Source organism: Chelonia mydas, chromosome 2 (genome assembly GCF_015237465.2).
Source record: "Chelonia mydas isolate rCheMyd1 chromosome 2, rCheMyd1.pri.v2, whole genome shotgun sequence".
Classification (NCBI taxonomy): Eukaryota; Metazoa; Chordata; order Testudines; family Cheloniidae; genus Chelonia; species Chelonia mydas.
This window is the reverse complement of record NC_057850.1, coordinates 203771079-203791628: the sequence shown is the minus strand read 5'-3', so window position 1 is coordinate 203791628 and position 20550 is coordinate 203771079. Positions and strand designations below refer to the sequence as shown.

The 20550-nt window shown below is 44.5% G+C and overlaps 1 protein-coding gene and 1 pseudogene across 1 annotated transcript in view; one reads left to right on the top strand and one right to left on the bottom strand.

Moving 5' to 3' along the window:
* The window catches only part of DNAH11 (dynein axonemal heavy chain 11), a 277792-nt gene that overhangs the window by 179254 nt on the left and 77988 nt on the right, over window positions 1-20550 (top strand). The window contains exons 57-61 of the mRNA XM_037890566.2: window positions 275-421; window positions 17287-17400; window positions 18270-18413; window positions 18995-19177; window positions 20105-20206. Coding sequence (XP_037746494.1) covers window positions 275-421; window positions 17287-17400; window positions 18270-18413; window positions 18995-19177; window positions 20105-20206 — 690 coding nt within the window. The remainder of the gene's footprint in view (window positions 1-274; window positions 422-17286; window positions 17401-18269; window positions 18414-18994; window positions 19178-20104; window positions 20207-20550) is intronic.
* On the bottom strand, window positions 11431-12114 carry LOC114021720 (annotated as a pseudogene).

Sequence of the window (20550 nt, the reverse complement as noted above, 5' to 3'; positions counted from 1 at the left end):
TGATTGTTTTGTATAATTTTGTTAGTTCATTTAGAAAGCAACAAAGTTCTCCCCTGAGCTACAGAAATGGGGCTGTAGTATGGAAACAAATCATAACAAGTGAAGATGAAAAATAAAGGATGGATACTATTTTGCTTTGAAATGGAACTGAAAACAAAGCTAAAGTACAAGTTATATCCAAGTGTTATACATCCCCCTTCAGGAAGTGTACTTGTTCCAGAACTGTGCCTGATTAATGGCTACTCCAAAAAATTTCTTCTCTGTTGCACTGCAGGTAGAAGACCTGAAATCCAAACTAGCCTCTCAAGAGGCAGAACTACAACTGAGAAATCAAGATGCTGAAGCTTTGATTACTAAGATAGGGCTTCAGACCGAGAAAGTGAGCCAGGAAAGAGCCACTGCTGATGCAGAGGAGCGAAAGGTCAGTCTAATTCCACCATTTAGGGTTGTTGAGCTATATTTAACACAAAATAAACCTTTGTAGGTGAACAGTTTTGAACAACTTCCTCTCTAGGGAGCATGAAGTCTAAAAAATTATTATACTTATACTTGTAACAGCATTTCAGACCATGATTATCATTTGACCTTTCTTTACATTATGCATTTTCTCAACCTTTTAGCTTTTAATGATATGAAAGAACAATAAATACTGAGCTCATTCAAGCATATAATGGATGTGGATCTTCAGAATCGGGCCTATCTGTAATACAGTAATGGTCACAGAGTCTTCTCTGAAAACTTTAGGTTTCTAAAGGCTTTGTGGTTTTAATTAAATTGAACAACTCAATTGATATCAAAGTCCATTCCATTGCCTTACATTTATTTCCAAATTTTGAATCCTAAAATCCTTCCATGGGATGTATAAGTGGGGTGATCACATGTCCTGTTTTGGCCAGGACAGTCTTTTTTATAAGCCCTGTCCCAGCCATCCCGACTTTTTTGGGAAAAGTGGGGCATTTTTCCTGTTTGCTCTTGCCAACTGATCAAATTTGGAAGAGCAAATGGGAGAAATACCCACCTTTGTCAAAAAAGTGTGAGCAGCAATGCCAGCCCCATGCAGAGCTTGCAGCGACACCAGCCCCAGCCTCGTGCAGGGGTGGGGGTGGGACACAGGGCAGGCAGGGCTTGAGCGAGCAGTGACACCAGGCTTGAGTGGGGAGGGGAGCTCGGGCAAGCAGTGATGCCAGCCTCGCGTGGCCGGGGTGCTCCAGCAAGCAGCTTGGGCCAGCCCCAGACGGGAAGGGGGAGGTGTTGGGCAAGCAGCTCATGCCTGCCCCATGCATCAGGGTCGGGGGGGTGCTCAGGCTAGTTCCATGCAGTGTCCTGTTTTCCTTTTGGGAAATAGGGTTGCCCTATGTGTAAGCAGTTTCGAATCTTCATCCTTTTTCTCTGCTCTACTCAGCATATGGAATTATCTATCAATTTTATTATTAAAAAGACAAAGAAACTAGACTCAGATTCAGGGTTTTATCCTGAACCGAAACGTGTAAACCACTAAATGAAGCATCCTATTTTTGCACTAAAAATACAGTGACTATACCTTTGTTATCATAGCTATTGATCCGTTGAAGTCCCTCCTATCCTGTGGCCTAATGGACTTCTGCAAGCTCGGCAGTTTGCTGTGGAAACTTATGTGTGTTGTCTCCATTACCGACATCAGAGAGACGACTTTCCTAATGTTTCAGAATAGCAATTAAACTGTTTTGGTGTAGGGACAGGTAACTCAAGTCACAACAAATTTTGCAAACTGAGTTGAGAACAGTCACGGTCATACTATGCTGTCTGTAGGGCTGTCAAAACTTTCACCTTTTCTTGTGGCTATCCTTCATCCCATAGCTGTTGACTTGCTACAAGGGTTACTATTAGGGGTGCTTTATTGTTTTAATGCAACTTTTTGAGCCTCATTCTGCTTTCATTAAAGATGGTGGTTTTTTGTTTTGCCACTGATACAATAAGGGTTTGCTCCAGTTTCTACTTATATCTCTCCATTTTATGCTAATTATGGACATTAACCTTGGCAAATCCCATTTTATACAAGAATTTAAAAGATTTGCCGTACATGTTAAAATCAAAGTAGCGCCACTAAACTTGCACAGATTGGATTGCTCAGGAAAAGCTCCCCATTTTTTTCAACCACCTTTCAGTGGACTTTTTATTGCATCTGTTCTGCATGTTTCCGATAGATTTAGGATTGAGGAATGTCCTTGTAACAATTCAAATTACTTCATTAAGCAATTAGGTACAACACAATTAGATATCCCAGGCCATTTTTTCAGGCTCGGGCAAAGCCTCCTGCCTATAACAATTGCAACATTCCCTTTAGTTGTCTTATTGCTCTGCTAAAACGTTTTAATTGGGATGAAGTTATCTGTGTGTGTGTGTGTGTGTGTGTGTGACACTAATCCCAAGATATTTTAAAAAGCTGCAGATGGTCTATAAAGACTAATCTGCACCTGAAATTTTTTATAAAAAGTGATCAGCAAACGAGAATTCAAGCAGTTTATAAATATTTTTCAAACCATGGAATGTTGGCAATTAATCACACTTATTTTAATTACTTTAGTTTTAAAACCTTTAGAGTAGGGAAGTGTGACAGGGTTCCCAGTGTGCAGCCTGGCCTGTGGAACTGCTGAGCCTCTCTGAACCCAGCAACCTGAGGTATCCCTCACATTTTGATGCTGATGTCAAGCTACAAACATCTAATAAGCACTGAACTTACACAGACATCCACAGGCAGGGACATACCTGTGATACATGATCTCCCGGCCACTCATGAACTATCAATAGGGAGGCTCCAGCCAATTCCTTCCAGCTCCCCACCCTTGCATCCCAGAACTGTACCATCTTGCACTGGGTCAGAACCCTCGCCAGTGCAAGTTCATTGCCTAGTTTGCCACTTCTTTGTGGAAAAGTGGACATACACTAGCCTTTGTAACCTGAGCAGATTTCCCAAGCACTTTAGACAACTCCACTGGTAAGGATAAAACATCAAAATGAGTTTATTAACTATAGAAAGATAGATTTTAAGGATTTTAAATGGTAGGCATAAAGGTCAGAGATAGTTACCTTAATCCTAAACTTTTAGTCTAAGCAAGAGTTGAATCAAACAGCTTTTCTCACCCTGACAGATGATACAACCAGGTTACAGTTCCTCTATACACAGACTGGACTCTCTTTCTAGCCTGGGACCAAACTTCTCCAGTTCAAAGCCTTTGTCTTCCAGATGAGCTTCCAGCTGTTGACATGGGCAGGGGCGAAGAGAGACCAAGAGATGATGTCATTTCCCCTCTTTTTTTTTTTTTTAAATTTTCTTCCAGCTTGCTGGAAAGATCCTTGCTGTTTTGATGGGATCAGGCACTTCCCATTGGTCAAGCAGTCTCTATTTCGTACATGATTTCTCTAAGGAGTCTCTGGGATGGTGGATTCTTTTCTTTATAGGTGTTGATGAGCTATTAACACTGTATGGCTACTGATGGCTACTCCTTTGTTGTAACTGAAAGGTTGGTTTTGGGTGTTCCCAGCCTGACAACATATTCCAGTAACAACACTGCTCATACAATGGCTGTACATACAATCCAATGGGATATCCGATGAAGTGAGCTGTAGCTCACGAAAGCTTATGCTCAAATAAATTGGTTAGTCTCTAAGGTGCCACAAGTACTCCTTTTCTGTTTGCGAATACAGACTAACACGGCTGTTACTCTGAAACCTGGGATATTTATGTTCAACAGATCAAGACTTTTAAAATGATACCTCAGAAGGTATATTTTGTACAAAACATATAAACATATCATCAAGGTGAATATGGAGGTTCCAGGGTGCTACTAGTACAGAATATCACAGGAAGCTAATGGTGTAGGGATTTTGCAAGTTTTAAAGCATTTACTAGATGTCTTTACTAGAGGCCTTTAGAGATGCCCTGCTTATAGGGGAGAGAGGAGGGATGGGGTGGTCAGATCACATCAGAATCATCCAGAGAGGAAGGACGAGTCTGGATGGGACCAGACCCATGGTGTAAGCTGGAGCTTGTACGGGAGAGTCTGCTGATAGGTATCACTTCTTTTGAGCTTGTAAACAATGGCAGTAGCACTGCAGCTACTCTGTGGGCAGCTGCAGTCACTCTTGGATGTGGTAGGTTGACATCACCCAGAGTAGCTGTACAGCTGTAAATACATTGTGATATGTCTTGCTTTCTAGTAAGGAACCTGCCCCCTTCAAAGCAGACAACCACACTGTCACGCTAGTACAGTGTAGTATAGGTATTGTGGATGCTAGAATTACATTGGGTAAGCATAGGGAGTGAGGCTGGAACCACTCTGACTGCCCCCTCTGACTGAAACAATGTTTTTTCTTTGTGTGCTGCACTTGGATCATCATGTTCACTAGTCCAACTACTTTTTACATGTGATTGTACATTTTATTTCCAGCTTCCCCAGCAATTCAGATATTGCTCAGGAGCTCTGATCTGTAGGAACTTCCGCCCTGAACTGGACTACTAAAATGTTGGAGATAGGTTTTTAATACTGATCTCCACTTGGAGAAGTGGACTGATTGAAATCACCCTTCTGTCTCCCATTCCATTACTTTTTTTCTTAAAAATCAATATAGCTTCTTAACTTCCTCCAGCCACCAAGAAGCAAAGAGTAATAGCACAATAAACAAGAACAAGGAAGAGAAAATTAGGGAAATCGGAAAATGGAAATAAAACTAAAGCATCAGCTTGTGTGATATTTTAATTGTCTATTCTGTTTAATGGAAAGGACTACATCATATCTGAACCACTGCATGGTACTGTTTATGATGCAGGCGAGTTCAGTTGGTGCATGTTCTTACCATTTTGAAATGGTGTTACATATGTTGTATGCAACGTTGCTGTAGTCATGTTGGTCCCAGGATATTAGAGAGACAAAGTGGGTGGGGTAATATCTTTTATTGGACCAATTTATTGAAGAGCTCTGTGCACCTCAAAAGCTTGTCTCTCTCATGAACAGAAGCTGGTCCAATAAAAGATATTCCCTCACCCAACTTGTCTCACCACAGCTGTTGGGCTGATCTGCTGACTTGTACCTTCACATATAATTGCAGCTTGTCTAAAACAGAATTTGTATTTTTTCCCATGTATAGTATAGCAGTAGCTTAGGCTGGCCGGCTTGCAGCACATAGAGAGAAAGTGTGAACCAAGGAAGATCTGAAAACTAGTACTTAATTTTAAAGTATGCTATGTCAGTGATGCAAACCAACGAATGCTGGGAAATTCAACCTATAACTCCCACGAACTCAATCCTGAACTCATGTTGTTTTGGAGGTGGGGAAAGACGGGAGGGACTGTTAAGCTTCACTTTGAGTTTCCTGGTTTAGCAATGTGTCACTTAATCCGAGTTTATTGTTTTCTTCGGTTTCCTAGATGTATTACAAATACACACACACACACATACAGCTGCCAGCCCAGATTATTGTACAAACAACTACTGTAGTTAGGACATTACCTATTCATAGTAAAAGTTCTTATGGAGACTTTTTACTGCCAATGCACTGTAGTGGCTATCCAAATATTAATATCCCAATCACTGTAATATTTTGCTTTCTCCATAATTAGACTTTATTCAAGCAAGACCTAACAGGAAATGTGTGCATGAGAAGCTATTTCACATGAGTTGTGAGGTACAAGGATAAAGACCAAACTACATACAACTGACTTCAGCCCCAGGCAGCATATCCTTACAAAATAAGTACAATAATTTCCCAAATAGGTAATTGTAAGCATAGGCACCAACTTCTGTTCGTGCCTGTGGGTGCTCGACCCCCCTGTGCCTCCTGCCGCACCCCCTTCCACCCCCTTCCCCAAAATACCTGCCCCAACTCTGCCCCCTCCCTGCCCCGCCCCCATTCCAACTCCTTCCCCAAATCCCTGCCCCAGCCCCGCCTCCTCCCATGAGCATGCCATGTTCCAGCTCCTCCCCCTCCCTCCCGGAGCTTGCTATGCCGCCAAACAGCTGTTTGGCAGTGGCAAGCGCTGCGAGGTAGGTGGAGGAGCAGGGATGCGGTGTGCTCAGGGGAGGAGGCGGAGGAGGAGGTGAGATGGGGTGGGGGGCGCGGGGAGGGGAGCTTGGCTGCCAGTGGATGCAGAGCACCCACTAATTTTTCCCCATACAGAAATTCTCTACTAAGGTCTTGTCTACATGAGAAATTTGTACTGATATAACCCAAATCGGTTTTTAAACTGATATAGTGAAACCATTGCACAAGGATGTGTGGATGCTCTTATTTCAGTTTTAAGAGTGGCTTAATTTGGTTTAGCTTAAGCCTGTTCCTAATAGTTTGGCTGAAGTCTATCTTAAACAAAAATAAGAGTGCCCATAAGGAAACTGCATTGATTTAACCATATCTGTTTAAATTCCCACCTGAAATTAAACCAGTGCAAATACTAGGGGAGCCCATTGCACTGTGACAGGTTACTCATGGGGTCTCCTTAGAATCCCTGGATATGTGAATGGCAGCGGAGACCATCAGTAAGTGTCAGAACAAGAGAAGTCTCACCTATATAGTAGTCAAGACATAAAATGGGACAACCTGACAGCTAGAGAGAGAGAAGCTGTGCTGCCCAGCTACACAGAGACTTCTGGGAAAGAAGCCTGTAGGCACTGCCCAGCTGGTGAAGGCTGGGGATGGGAAGAGTGGGGGCTGTGGTAAACACCTTCCCCCTGCAGGTAGCAGCAACAGCAGGAAGATAAGCAGAGACTGGGCAACTTGTTCCTCCACCATGAGGTTCAGTCACTGCAAGGAGCCGAGCAGCTTGCTACCCTACTGAGCTAGGAAAGAGCAGCATTAGGAGCACAGGGAGACACTGGAGAATGATTCACCCACTCCCTGTTCAGAGGAGAAGTAGCCACTGCAGAGGGTTAGGCTATGTCTACACTACCACGATAAGTCGACCTACGCTACACAACTCCAGCTACACGAATAACGTAGCTGGAGTTGATGTACCTTACATCGAGTTACCCCGGAGTCTACACTGGGGGGGGTCAGCAGGAGAAAATCTCCCGTTGTCTTACGTTACTCTTCTAGTTGGGGGTAGAGTACAGGGGTCAACTTTACTAGACCCGCTAAATCAACTGCCAGTGGATCGATCTCGGAGCGTCGATCCCGGCTGTAGTGCAGACCTGCCCTTAGAGACTGAGCAGTGGAGGCAGGATCTCCACTGCTGCAGCAGCTGGTGTGGGAGCTAAGAGAGTGAGGAGATCTGGTGTGCTGCTGGAGAGGAGGGGAATTCTGATATCACGGGTAACTTGGAATATCCCTCTGCTACTCCCAAGGAACGATAGGGCCTGCTGAAATTCTAAGAGTTACCTGCATCAAAGGGCCCCAGCTTTCCCAGGATTCCCAGCCAACAACTCACCTACACCGTTCTCCAAGAAGCTTGCAATGTATTTTGAGGGATCAGAATAGCCTAGTGTGGAAGAATCTGACAGGTTCAGACTTGGATGAAGTAAGACTGGTGGAGTAACCCTGAGCTTGTAGGGAGCCAAGACAGACCTCTTATCGGCCAGGCTTCAAATAATTCAACTCACATATTAGGTGTCTGATAGTCAAGCAGGAGTTCTGTGGTCACTGGGGAGACATTGAGGTGGTACTTGTGCAAGTGACTGTCTGACAGCATCTAGAAGGGAAAATTACTGGGGGCCTAGGCTATTTTTGATGGTCATATTTGTTTCTGAAATTTGTTCTTTGCTCTGGGGTAGATGTGGTGCTCCTTGGGGCACTCAGGACTGTGAGTCACCTTGTTGCCACCTGGCTGCGGTGCAAGGAAGCCTGGCGTGTGCCAGCTGGGTGTTAACTCCCTGACACAATCAGCCTGTCAGGTGCTCAAACACTCTCTTCTAAGCTACACCAGTCCTGCCAGTTGAAAATAGCTGCACTCCAGCCCCTAAGTCCCTTCCAAGTGTCCCCCTGTGATGTGCAGCCCCTGATCACTGGATACCCACAGAAATCCCAGATCCTCCATTTCTAAAGGAATGGTGTACTCTAGTTTTGCCTTAGAACACTGCTCCTGCATCATATGCAGCATTTGAGTTCAGTTATTATAAATCAAAGAGACATTTATGTAAGAAAAAAAGAGATTTAACTAGAAACCCCGGGGGAACAAATGGTTACATACAAAACAAAACCATAAAACAGGAGCTAGGGCCTACACTTATTAACAGTTACCTTTCCTAGCTAATAAAGCAGATTCTCACACCCAGAGTTGTCTTTTGTAGCAATCACTAGCCCCAAGGAGCCAGGATCCAATCTTTCATGAAGCATTTCTGCTCCTCGGAGAATGGATCCAGAGCATCTTTCTCCATCCTGTTGATATATTGAATCAGTCTGTTGCCTTTATTCACAGACAGGGTGACCCCCTTGCTGTCATATCCTTCCTTTCCACTTCCAGATGGTTTCAATGTTTATAGTTTACCTTTGATGGTTTTCCATTGGCTTCTTTGGGTTGTTGCAATGGCTGACAATAGAGCAACATATTACATATTTGGCTAGCCTATGCGGGGTGACAACACCTTCCAACTTGACTGGGCCTCCGCCGAGACATACGCTTTTTCTCTGGTGACTCATTTTCACTCCAAGACCATAAGAGCATAATTTTCCATATAGTTACATTACTCCTTAAATATCACCCACATCTCACAATGGTTATGGGTATCAATAAGTTACACACTTTCAGTAGAGACCTCACATGCTACCTTTTATGGATAAATACCATGAAAGCAATGTATTAGGTATAGTGAGTTTGTCAGGACTGAGACAGGAGTTGCAGTGAACCCTGTGCCAGTTGGCACCCATGGTGTTTTTGTGTGACAGTATGGCCAGGCTTCTCCTATCCTATTTCCAAACTCTCCACTTTCCACCATGCAAACTGAGCAGAAGTTCAGCACTCCTCACTTCTCTATCACTACCCCAGTTTTAAATCCCCAATTTTAGGGGGTAGCAGTGAGCAAAATTACCCTTTTCAACCTGCCCCCAATCTATCCTTTGTTGAGGGAATGACCGTTTTTCAGAGATCATTTCCCCGAATCAGTGCCCTCCCTCTTTTCTCTTCTTCTTCCACATGGCAGAGCTGATCAAACTGAGTAAATAGGCCATGAGATGCTCCCACCTCTAAGGAGACTGTATCATGAGGCAAAGACTAGGAGCTCTCCCACAATCGCTCGCAGCCCAGGGGCCCTCACTTGGCCAGGAAAAGGGACTCATATTTAAGACCTCTGGCCTTATCCAGCACCAGCCAAGACTCTTCCAGAGAAACCTTTGCAACAGTGGTGAGCTGGAGCCGGTTTGCATCGGTTCGTGTGAACCGGTTGTTAAATTTTGAAGCAGTTTTAGAACCGGTTGTTAACCCGCTTCCCTGTAGGAGGCACTGAGGCTTCGATGGGCTCCAGCTGGGAAGTGATGTAATTCCTGCTCCGGCCGCCGGGGGCGCTGCGCTGAGGGAGCCATGTGGGCTGCCGCCTGGCCCTGGGCATGAGCCCTGTTGCTGCTGCTGCTCCCCTGGCCCTGAGGCTCCTGATGCTGCCTGGTGGGTCCCCGGCTGCTCTGCTGGGCCTGGGCTGCGTCCTGCTGCTCTCCCCATGAATACCCACCACCCTGCCCGCAGCCAGCCCCTGTCTCCAGCTACCCCTGCGCTCCCCGCCTCCAGCCACCCCCTGCCCTGCCTCCAGACACCCCTGCCCTGCCCACACCAGCCCCTGTCTCCAGCGACCCCCTGCCCGCACCAGCCCCTGCCTGCAGACACCCCTGCCCTGCCCGCACCAGCCCCTGCCTCCAGCGACCCCCTGTCCTGCCCGCAGCCAGCTCCTGTCTCCAGCCACCCCCTGCCCTGCCTGCACCAGCCCCTGACTCCAGCCACCCCCTGCCTCCAGCCACCCCCGCAACCCCTGCCTCCAGACACCCCCGCCCTGCCCGCACCAGCCCCTGCCTGACCCCCTGCCCTGCCCGCACCAGCCCCTGTCTCCAGCCACCCCCTGCCCTGCCTCCAGCGACCCCGTGCCCTGCACGCAGCCAGCCCCTGCTGCACCCCCTGCCATGCCTCCAGCCACCCCTTGCCCTGCCCGCACCATCCCCTGTCTCCAGCCACTCCCTGCCCTGCCTGCACCAGCCCCTGCCGCACCCCCTGCCCTGCCTCCAGTCACCTCCGCACCCCCTGCTGCCCCCCCACCCTGCCCGCAGCCAGCCCGTCTCCAGCCACCCCCCATTCTGCCTGCACCAGTCCCTGTCTCCAGCCACCCCCTGCCCTGCCTGCACCAGCCCCGTCTCCAGCACCCCCGCACCCCCTGCCTGCAGCCAGCCCCTGCTGCACCCCCTGCCCGCAGCCAGCCCCTGTCTCCAGCGACCCCCGCACCCCCTGCCCTGCCCGCAGCCAGCCCCTGCCACATGCACCCCCTGCCCTGTCTCCAGCCAGCCCTGCACCCCCTGCCTGCAGCCAGCCCCTGTCTCCAGCCATCCCCACACCCTCTGCCCTGCCTGCACCAGCCCCTGCCGCACCCCCTGCCCTGCCCGCAGCCACCCCTGCACCCCCTGCCTCCAGCTAGCCCTGCCCACGCCCCTGTCTGCAGCTGGCCCCACGTCCACTGGTGCCCTGCAGTTCCCAGGGCAGCAACCCTGTACACCTGCTTCAATGAGGGAGCAGCTGGGACCCACACATGTGCACACCCTAGGGTGACCAGACAGCAAGCGTGAAAAATCAGGACAGGGGGTGGGGGGTGGGGTAATAGGAGCCTATATAAGAAAAAGACCCCAAAATCAGGACTGTCCCTATAAAATCGGGACATCTGGTCACCCTAGCACACCCCCAGGGAGTGGCAGGGACCCACACATGTGAAACGGAGCTCATTTCTAGTTCAGGCCCATCTTTTTAAAAAAGAACTTTAGGCAGGGTTAACATACATCCATATTTTCCCGGACAGGTCAGGCTTTTTGGTTCTTAAATCGCCGTCCGGGAGGAATTTTTAAATCTTAAAAATTCCTCCCGGGAAAATACGGACGTATGGTAACCCTGTTGGTACAAAAATACATACCGGGGCACATCCCTTAAATCAGAACTTTTTATAGGGAACCAGTTGTTAAGATTTTGGCAGCTCATCACTGCTCTGCAAGGTTCTTGGGACTATATAAATTAGACCATCCTCACTGATCAAGAACCATTCAGGCTGGCTCTTTGGGATTTCCAGGATCCCCTGAGAAAGGAGCACAACAATCTGATGACTCTCCTATATATAAACAGGCAAGGAGTGTTGTCCTTATTCTCTACACAACAGAGAGAATATGGGGAAACCACATGGGCACAACTAGATTCCAAATAATGGTATTCACTAACTATATACAAATGCACAAGACTTCTCTAGATACTGTGACAGGGGCAGGCCAGATGGCTACGGAAGAGTGTTGTTTTTTTGGTCTTTAATGTGACTTTATTCTTTCAGCAAAAAGAAGAGTGAACTCTTATGCGACCAGAGCAGAGGTAGTGGATGACTCGTACTTCCACTTGGGTGGGAGTACTCTCTGATCTTGTAGTAACGAGCCAGCCTGTGAATTCTGCTCTCAGTCAGAAGCAGACGACATCTGGCATCTTTATCCTTCCGAGTAGCAGCCGTGTTAGTCTGTATCCACAAAAAGAAAAGGAGTACTTGTGGTACCTTCAAGACTCACAAATTTATTTGAGCATAAGCTTTCATGAGCTACAGCTCACTTCCTCGGATGCTGTAGCTCACGAAAGCTTAGCTCAAATAAATTTGTTAGTCTCTAAGGTGCCACAAGTACTCCTTTTCTCCTTTCTGTTTCTCTCAAGATGTTTATGGACAGCAACAGCTTTCTTGATCAAGTGGTACAGATCCTCTGGAAGGTCTGGGGCAAGTCTCTTGGACTTAAGGATCCTTAAAATTTTGTTGCCAGTGACAAAACAAACTTGGGCAACACCATGAGAATCCCTTAGGATTACACCGATCTGTGAGGGAGTCGGACCTTTCTTAGCCAGTTTGCAGATCTGTTCCTTTACGTCATCAGAAGTAAGTTTTAACCATGTGGGCACACTGACTGGGACAGGCCCTTCCCCGAAGTGTGCATACGACCCATGATGGCGAGAGTGTTAGAAGGCAGATATATTAGTCCCAGATTAAGCAGGTCCATTTTCCCTGGGTAAGGTAACGGGCAGTTCCAGAACAAGAAGGAACTTCCTGGAACAAATTCAGGCAGGCTAATTAGGACACCTGGAGCCAATTAAGAAGCTGCTAGAATCAATTAGGGCAGGCTGGCTAATCAGGGCACCTGAGTTTAAAAAGGACCTCACTTCAGTTTGTGGTGTGCGTCTGAGGAGCTGGGAGCAAGAGGCACTAGGAGCTGAAAGTGAGGAAACTACAATCCATCGGTGATCTTCCTGAAAATACCATCCTGGCCACTATGGATGTAGAAGCCCTCTACACCAACATTCCACACAAAGATGGACTACAAGCCGTCAGGAACACTATCCCCGATAATGTCATGGCAAACCTGGTGCTGAACTTTGTGACTTTGTCCTCACCCATAACTATTTCACATTTGGGGACAATGTATACCTTCAAATCAGCGGCACTGCTATGGGTACCTGCATGGCCCCACAGTATGCCAAAATTTTTATGGCTGACTTAGAACAACGCTTCCTCAGCTCTCGTCCCCTAATACCCCTACTCTACTTGCGCTATATTGATGACATCTTCATCATCTGGACCCATGGAAAAGAAGCCCTTGAGGAATTCCACCATGATTTCGACAATTTCCATCCCACCATCAACCTCAGCCTGGACCAGTCCACACAAGAGATCCACTTCCTGGACACAACTGTGCTAATAAGCGATGGTCACATAAACACCACCCTATATTGGAAACCTAGTGACCTCTATTCCTACCTACATGCCTGCAGCTTTCACCCAGACCACACCACACGGTCCATTGTCTACAGCCAAGCTCTACGATACAACCGCATTTGCTCCAACCCTTCAGACAGAGACGAAACACCTACAAGATCTCTATCAAGCATTCTTACAACTACAATACCCACCTGCTGAAGTGAAGAAACAGATTGATAGAGCCAGAAGAGTACCCAGAAGTCACTTACTACAGGACAGGCCTAACAAAGAAAATAACAGAACGCCACTAGCCGTCACCTTCAGCCCCCAACTAAAACCTCTCCAACGCATTATCAAGGATCTACAACCTATCCTGAAGGACAACCCATCACGCTCACAAATCTTGGGAGACAGGCCAGTCCTTGCCTACAGACAGCCCCCCAACCTGAAGCAAATACTCACCAGCAACTACATACCACACAACAGAACCACTAACCCAGGAACCTATCCTTGCAACAAAGCCCGTTGCCAACTGTGCCCACATATCTATTCAGGGGACACCATCACAGGGCCTAATCACATCAGCCACACTGTCAGAGGCTCGTTCACCTGCACATCTACCAATGTGATATATGCCATGATGTGCAAGCAATGCCCCTCTGCCATGTACATTGGTCAAACTGGACAGTCTCTACGTAAAAGAATAAATGGACACAAATCAGATGTCAAGAATTATAACATTCATAAACCAGTCGGAGAACACTTCAATCTCTCTGGTCACGCGATTACAGACATGAAAGTTGCGATATTACAACAGAAAAACTTCAAAACCAGACTCCAGCAAGAGACTGCTGAATTGGAATTCATTTGCAAATTGGATACAATTAACTTAGGTTACCTTGCATAATGACTTAACCACTCCCAGTCTCTATTCAAGCCTACTTCCCCTTGTTTTTTCCAACCCCCCCCATCCCCCCCCCCCCAGTTCCTCAGACGTTCTTGTTAAACCCTGGATTTGTGCTGGAAATGGCCCACCTTGATTATCATACACATTGTAAGGAGAGTGATCGCTTTAGATAAGCTATTACCAGCAGGAGAGTGGGGTGGGGGGAGAGAAAACCTTTTGAAGTGATAAACACCCATTTTTTCATGGTCTGTGTGTATAAAACATCCTCACTGCATTTTCCACTTTATGCATCCGATGAAGTGAGCTGTAGCTCATGAAAGCTTATGCTCAGATAAATTGGTTAGTCTCTAAGGTGCCACAAGTACTCCTTTTCTTTTAACTTATTTAAAGGGATAGTACCCGATTCCTATACATTGTGAGGTGGGGACAGGAAACTCAAACGTATTTGCTGAAGTGGGCCAGATTGTCTCCTGGGCAGAAGGCCACCCCTAGCTGCATCAGAGTGGTTTACATAAGTGGGACACTGAACACAAAAGCGGGCTGTCTAAGCTATCAGCAGAGAGACTACATGGAATGCTCCTTGAACCTAGAACTATTTCAGTTGATTTCCAGTACCGCAGGCTATCTCCAGGGAGATCTATTTGCATACAATCAAAATGCAAAGGTGAAACTCTTATTCACCTGAAAAGACCACCACTCCTCACTGGGATTGGACACTCTGACTCAGATCTGTTTTGGTTCTGTGCTTTCCTTGCCCTTCTGCTAGGAAGAGTCACTCAGAAGGAGAAAAAAGAGGAAATTATGGAAGAAGGCCATGATAGTGAGAACTGCTTCTACTCAGTCTCTCACCTGACAGGATCTTCTGTCCTTGAGCCAGGTCCTGATTTTGGAGCATGACAGCTTGGCTAACCTAGATGGGTTACTCTTCCACAATAATAGACTATCTTAGCATCCCACAGGCCTTCCACCCTCTTAGCCTACACAAGAGTTTGGACAAAATTCTACTGATACCAGGCTAGAAATTCCAGGAAACTAGTCATCCTAGCTCTTCTGGATGTCTTGCAAGATGACCTAAACTTGGGCCCAAGACCTCCTACCATTCTATCTCATGTCTCAGCACTACATAGTGTTATTAACACAGGCTTTTCCATGTCTCTGGTAAATCACCCAGTGGTATTCAGGCTCTTTAGAGGAGCATGTCTACCAAAACTAGCAGTCAGACCTGCCTTCCCTACCTGGGATCTTGCCACAATTCTGTAGGCTCTCCTGACCCATTCAAATTGATGGCATCTAAGTCCCTGCATTTCATTTCCATGCAGACCTGCTTCTTGATCACAGTCAGATCAGAAAAGTCTAAAGCCTCTGCTCTTACTACTACATCTTCCATAACAACAGTCATTTTTCCTACCACTGAATTGATTGTTACCAAGATAAACTCTTCTTTCCATACATCACAGAAAATTGTTCTTCCTTTGTTTTTCCCAAAGCCTCTACACCTGTATGAAAGAGTTGTTCAATTTTACCTTAGCAGAACAAATCAGTTCTCCTATCTGTTCATTTCTTTTGCCCTAAATGTCTGGGCCTGAAAGCTCCTCCATAGCCAGACATCAAACCAACCCCAAGGGGATCAGTGCCCATTCAACATTCTTCATGGCAGCATCCGGGGCAAAAAGGGAGTCAACCATTGAGGAGGATCTGTCTCTTCCTGCCTCTCCTCCTTTGGTAATATTTATGTGAGTTGTCATGCCAATAAAATCTCACTGAATTGAATTGAAATTGTGTAAAGCTGCTATGTAGTCACTCCCAACAGCACTGTTTTTACAGAGTGCTGTTGGGTTGACTTTCATTCCTCTACAGAAGGAAAATTGCTTGAGTGGAAAGTGCTCCAAGCCATGGTACCTAAATAACTTAATTATACTGTTTTTAGTTTCCTCATTCTACAGATGTTGTAGGCTGCTCATACTTGTCCATGAGGCTCTAAGAAAGAGCCATATCCCTTCCACTTTCACTCCAGATGAGTGCTTCCACAATTGTAATGAAACACTAAATTTGTACTAGTAGATTAAAAATAAAACTTTGTAACAGTAGCACTTTATTCAGTCACATTTATTATACGCTTCTGGAATGAGAGCAGGAGGAATGTGGTCAAGGTGTGGAGCCTCATGGACAAGTCTGAGCTGCCTATGATATTTGCAGAAAGCAAATAGCAATCCAAATGTCTTTGAATGGCAAAGAGGCCATATCCAGAAAGGAAATTATCAGGTAACAAATTTTGCATTGTATTTCCAGGGTGGTTTCAGGATAAGAGTAATTGCTCTGTGTAGGTGGTAATTTAGCCACTGGTATACAAGTTCTCCTTTACAAAGTGCCTTGTAGCTGTTCTGAAATGGCTTTTTAAATGTATGTTTATTTAATTAGTGGGTATTATTAAAATAAAGCTGACACCATTAAGTTATCAGAAAGCTTAATTTATTTCCACAGTACAAAAGCAATGTCATAAACCAGAAGCTCTGGGCAAATTTCTGTTTTTTAAAATTCATGCTGTTTTTCAATTACACAATTACAAAAATCCCAAACTAGTCTAAATGTCTATTTTCTTACTTGATGTATTAATACAATCAAAACCAATTTTAAAAGAAAAAAATATATTCCAAGAATAAAACATATTCACCAAATTTAAGCCTGGCAGACATTTTTTTTATTTTATATTTAGTTATAAAACTGTCAGTGTAAAAGATTATGATGGAAACTATCAGAGTGTTTAGCTATGACCCTGACCCAGAGTATATTGTGATTAAATAACTGGGCAAATGATTGCATAACTTAACTTTTTTTTTTTTGTCAAGATGCCAGATAAATCTGTCTGAGACACACAAATCCACAAATGTGGCAATTTTTCTGCCATTTTCTAGCTCCGCCATTTGCCTGCTCACTATTTTGCCTGTATTCTTGATATCAATGTGTTTTTCCCATAAAGAAATTCAGTGGGTATCCTCCATCTTCTTCCATGTTTCTGCTCAGAAAAGGATAGAACAGCAAGAGGGAGCAACTTCATGATTCAGGACAGCAAAGAGAACAGCTAGGATGAAAGGAACGTGGCACTCTCTGAACTCTTTATCAGATGTAATGGGGTTTATACTTTGTCTGGATGCAGTGGTCTGCAGGAAGAGGAGGCTGCAATAGGGGTCCCTATAAGTCTGGGGTTGTAAATCACCTGCCATGTGGAGCTTTTAACTTAGCAGAGCTCAGTCACAGCTGGGGATCTGACTCATTGTCTCTTTCTTGGGATCATTGTATGTTGGGAGATTTTTGGTTCTCATGATACAGTAACTGTAGGAGCGTAGGCTATGCCACACAGTTTGTGATGGTGCCTATTGTAAAAAAGGTTACTACTTACTATAAATTGCTTGCATACCCAGACACTAAGAAAAAGATCTGTCTGCAGCTTAAGCAGCTCTGACTGCATATGGAAAATTAGGTCTCAGGCTAAACTCTTAAGATTCTTTGTTTGAATAGGTAGTGGCAATCCAAACAGAAGTATCTCTGAAGCAGAGAGAATGTGAAGATGACTTGTTGAAAACTGAACCTGCTCTAGTGGCTGCTACAGCAGCTTTAAATACTCTTAATAAGGTAAGAACCAGGCAGTTTAATGGCTGTGAGGAACTTCATTTAAAGGATTTTAATAAGCTATGTGTGGGTCAGCCCATTGGTCTTGTTGCTGTACTGGTCAATGAAAGATCAGGAATGAGCTTGTTCCCCCACCTCGCTAGACTGGCAGCCACTGGGAATTTTGTAGAAGCAGCATAATTAGTATGAAGGAGCACCTTGAACCTCTTGAGTTGTTCTGGCTGATTGGAAGCATCACTATGGCATAGGATCTGTTGTGTATATGGGACAGAGGGAAGAAGTGCATGTGCCCAGAAGAAAACTGGCAAAGTAGTATGATGTGTATAGATTATTTTACCTACTATTATTGAAAGTAGTAGCACTACAATATGGTACAAGTGTATAGGGTTTTTTGCTGTGATTTATTTTACTACTGATAAAGTCAAATCACATCGAATAATCTATATTAAATATAATACCGACTGCAACAAGGATAATTAGTTGATTTGGGTTCAAGTCCAACAGGAAATTTGTGTGAAAAAATGGCGTTTGCACTTTAGGCTGTCAAAAATTGTGTATGTATATAGAATCCATACAGAACATTGCGTGTTCATTTTAGAGCTGCAGGACAGCGATGGCTTCCTGTAACTATCATGCAGATCGTTGCAGTTCTACTTACTATATGAAATGATGACCAATGGGATCACAAGCAACCAAGAGTCGTCAAAGAGTACAGCTGTGCATTCTTAATCTCTTAAGAATGATTCTGCTGTACCTCTGCTGCACTAGCAATTCCATTATTTCTCTGTAGACATCTCTCGCTTTGCGGATGGCTAGCTCTGTTTGGCAGCTTTCTGCTGATTTTTTTTTTTTTTTTTGTGATTGCTTTACAGATTAATCTCACTGAATTGAAAGCCTTCCCCAACCCACCAACTGCAGTAACTAATGTTACTGCTGCAGTCATGGTATTACTGGCTTATAATGGCAAAGTGCCCAAAGACCGAAGTTGGAAAGCTGCTAAAGTCTTCATGGGAAAGGTGCTGGACAGTGGGAAATCATCTGTTGGCTATGTGTGATGGGTGAGAGGAGGGCTAGTTAATTAAATATTACAGTCAAGGGTAGTTCTGAGTCAAATGTAATATCACTGTCTTACAGACTTAATTGAAGGAGCTGGATGTCATATTGTTATAAATCATGTCTCCACATGGCTTCAGTGGCATACTGAAGTCAACATGAGCATCAACTGGGAGTTACTTATTTGCAAAACTGAGAGCAGTCAAGTATAAGAGGAAGAAAATTGTATATATGTTTTTACCCGATATCAGACAATTTCCCAAATTAATTGCAAAGAGGGACTCGGGTGGTTGGGTTTTTTTGAGGGGGTGTGATGGGTTCTGTAAATGAATGATTCATGTGAAGATGTGCTTCATGCCACCACCACCCCCTTTTTTTTTCAAAATTTGTATTCACTCAGTGCAATCTCCAAAAGCAAACTAAATGCAGAGTGCCCATTTTGCTTTTATATTTTAAGGTCATGAAAGCAGGAGTGAACTTGTGATCTTGAAATGTTCTCTGCAGTGTAAATGGATTGGGTACATTAGGTCTCTTCTCCTTGCAGGTTGATGACTTCCTACAAGCTTTAATTAGTTATGATAAGGAGCATATTCCTAAGAACTGTCTGAAAGTGGTCAAAGAGTATTACTTGAAAGATCCAGAATTCAACCCAAATTTGGTCCGCACGAAGTCCTTTGCAGCAGCTGGTCTCTGTGCCTGGGTTATCAACATAGTAAAATTCTATGAGGTACTATATATCAAAATATTTGGTCTCTGACTGGACAAGTAGGTGGGTTTGGAAGGATACTGTGATAGACGCTTGTGACTATTTCAGCAGGTTCAGTGTATAATTTTCAGTGAAGATACAAGACTAAATGCAGATGGAGGTTGAAATGGAAAACAGTGGTAAGGCTTGAAAACTTCATTTTTAAACAACAAATTTGTGGCCATTAGGGGTTTGTAATTGTCATTATGATGCAACAGTGGGGACAGATCGTATATCCTTCTTCTCCAGATACATATTCCCCTTCCACTTGAACTAAAGGAAAATCTCAGCTAGCTGTCTACATGACAGGCAGTCTGAGACACAGTTGAGCAATTCTGATTCTCCAGTAGATGCCAGTGGTATATATGCAAACTAGTGAGCCCATTGCAGTATGATGTCTGGATGTCCTTTAATTGTGAATATTAGAAAATCTACTTGATTACAATGTACTATTTAAATTAAACGCACACTTTACCCTTAATTCTGAGACCAAAAAACTCATTCCACATGTGAATTGATTTGATTTGCACAGCAGACTGGTTTTCCCAAATTGAAACCCTCCCTTATTCTGTGCTAAGGAAACAAAAGTTGGAAAGAGTTTGGGATAAATGGGCAGCGTTCATTTCTATTTAAGATATTCTTAAATAAGCTACTGTCAGAACTACAAGGGATAACTCCTCTCCCAGAAAGCAAGTTGTATATGTGTATAGCTATAATTTTGTATTTATTGTCGGTTTGTATGTATTTCACTACCATGTACAAAGGTAAAGCAAATGTATGCAACCTGTGACTTACTGGTTCGTTGTACAGATTAGAAGCTCTTTCATCAGGTGTCATTTGCCGTTTTTGTGAATGAATTCAAGACTTACTTTTTGTCCGAATAAAACTATACTCTCTCTCTTTCTCGAGGTGTATTGTGAAGTGGAGCCAAAACGTCATGCACTGGCCCAGGCAAATGTCGAACTAGCAGCAGCCACTGAAAAGCTAGAAGCAATTAGGAAAAAGCTTGTTGTAAGTACTGTCTGAACAACGATAGTCCTCTTCAAGTATCTTGAACTCATTTCATTGGTTTGTGTCCATCTCTATGGCAAGGCACCAACTCTGTCCAGAAAGATAACTGGTTTTATTACTCCCCAGCTCTGAAATGCCATAAAGTCCTTGTTTTAGTGTCAAAGATATGGTTGTACTGTATTAAGCTTTATTACTACTTTTCCTGTAAATCTATTGAAGAGCATCCTGCATTTTCAGTTGGAGCACATTAGGCCATTAACAAGAAATTACAGAATTTCCCCAAAGCCATTCAGCTACATACAAAAGCAATAGATTTAATAAACAAAAATGGCAATACATACAAA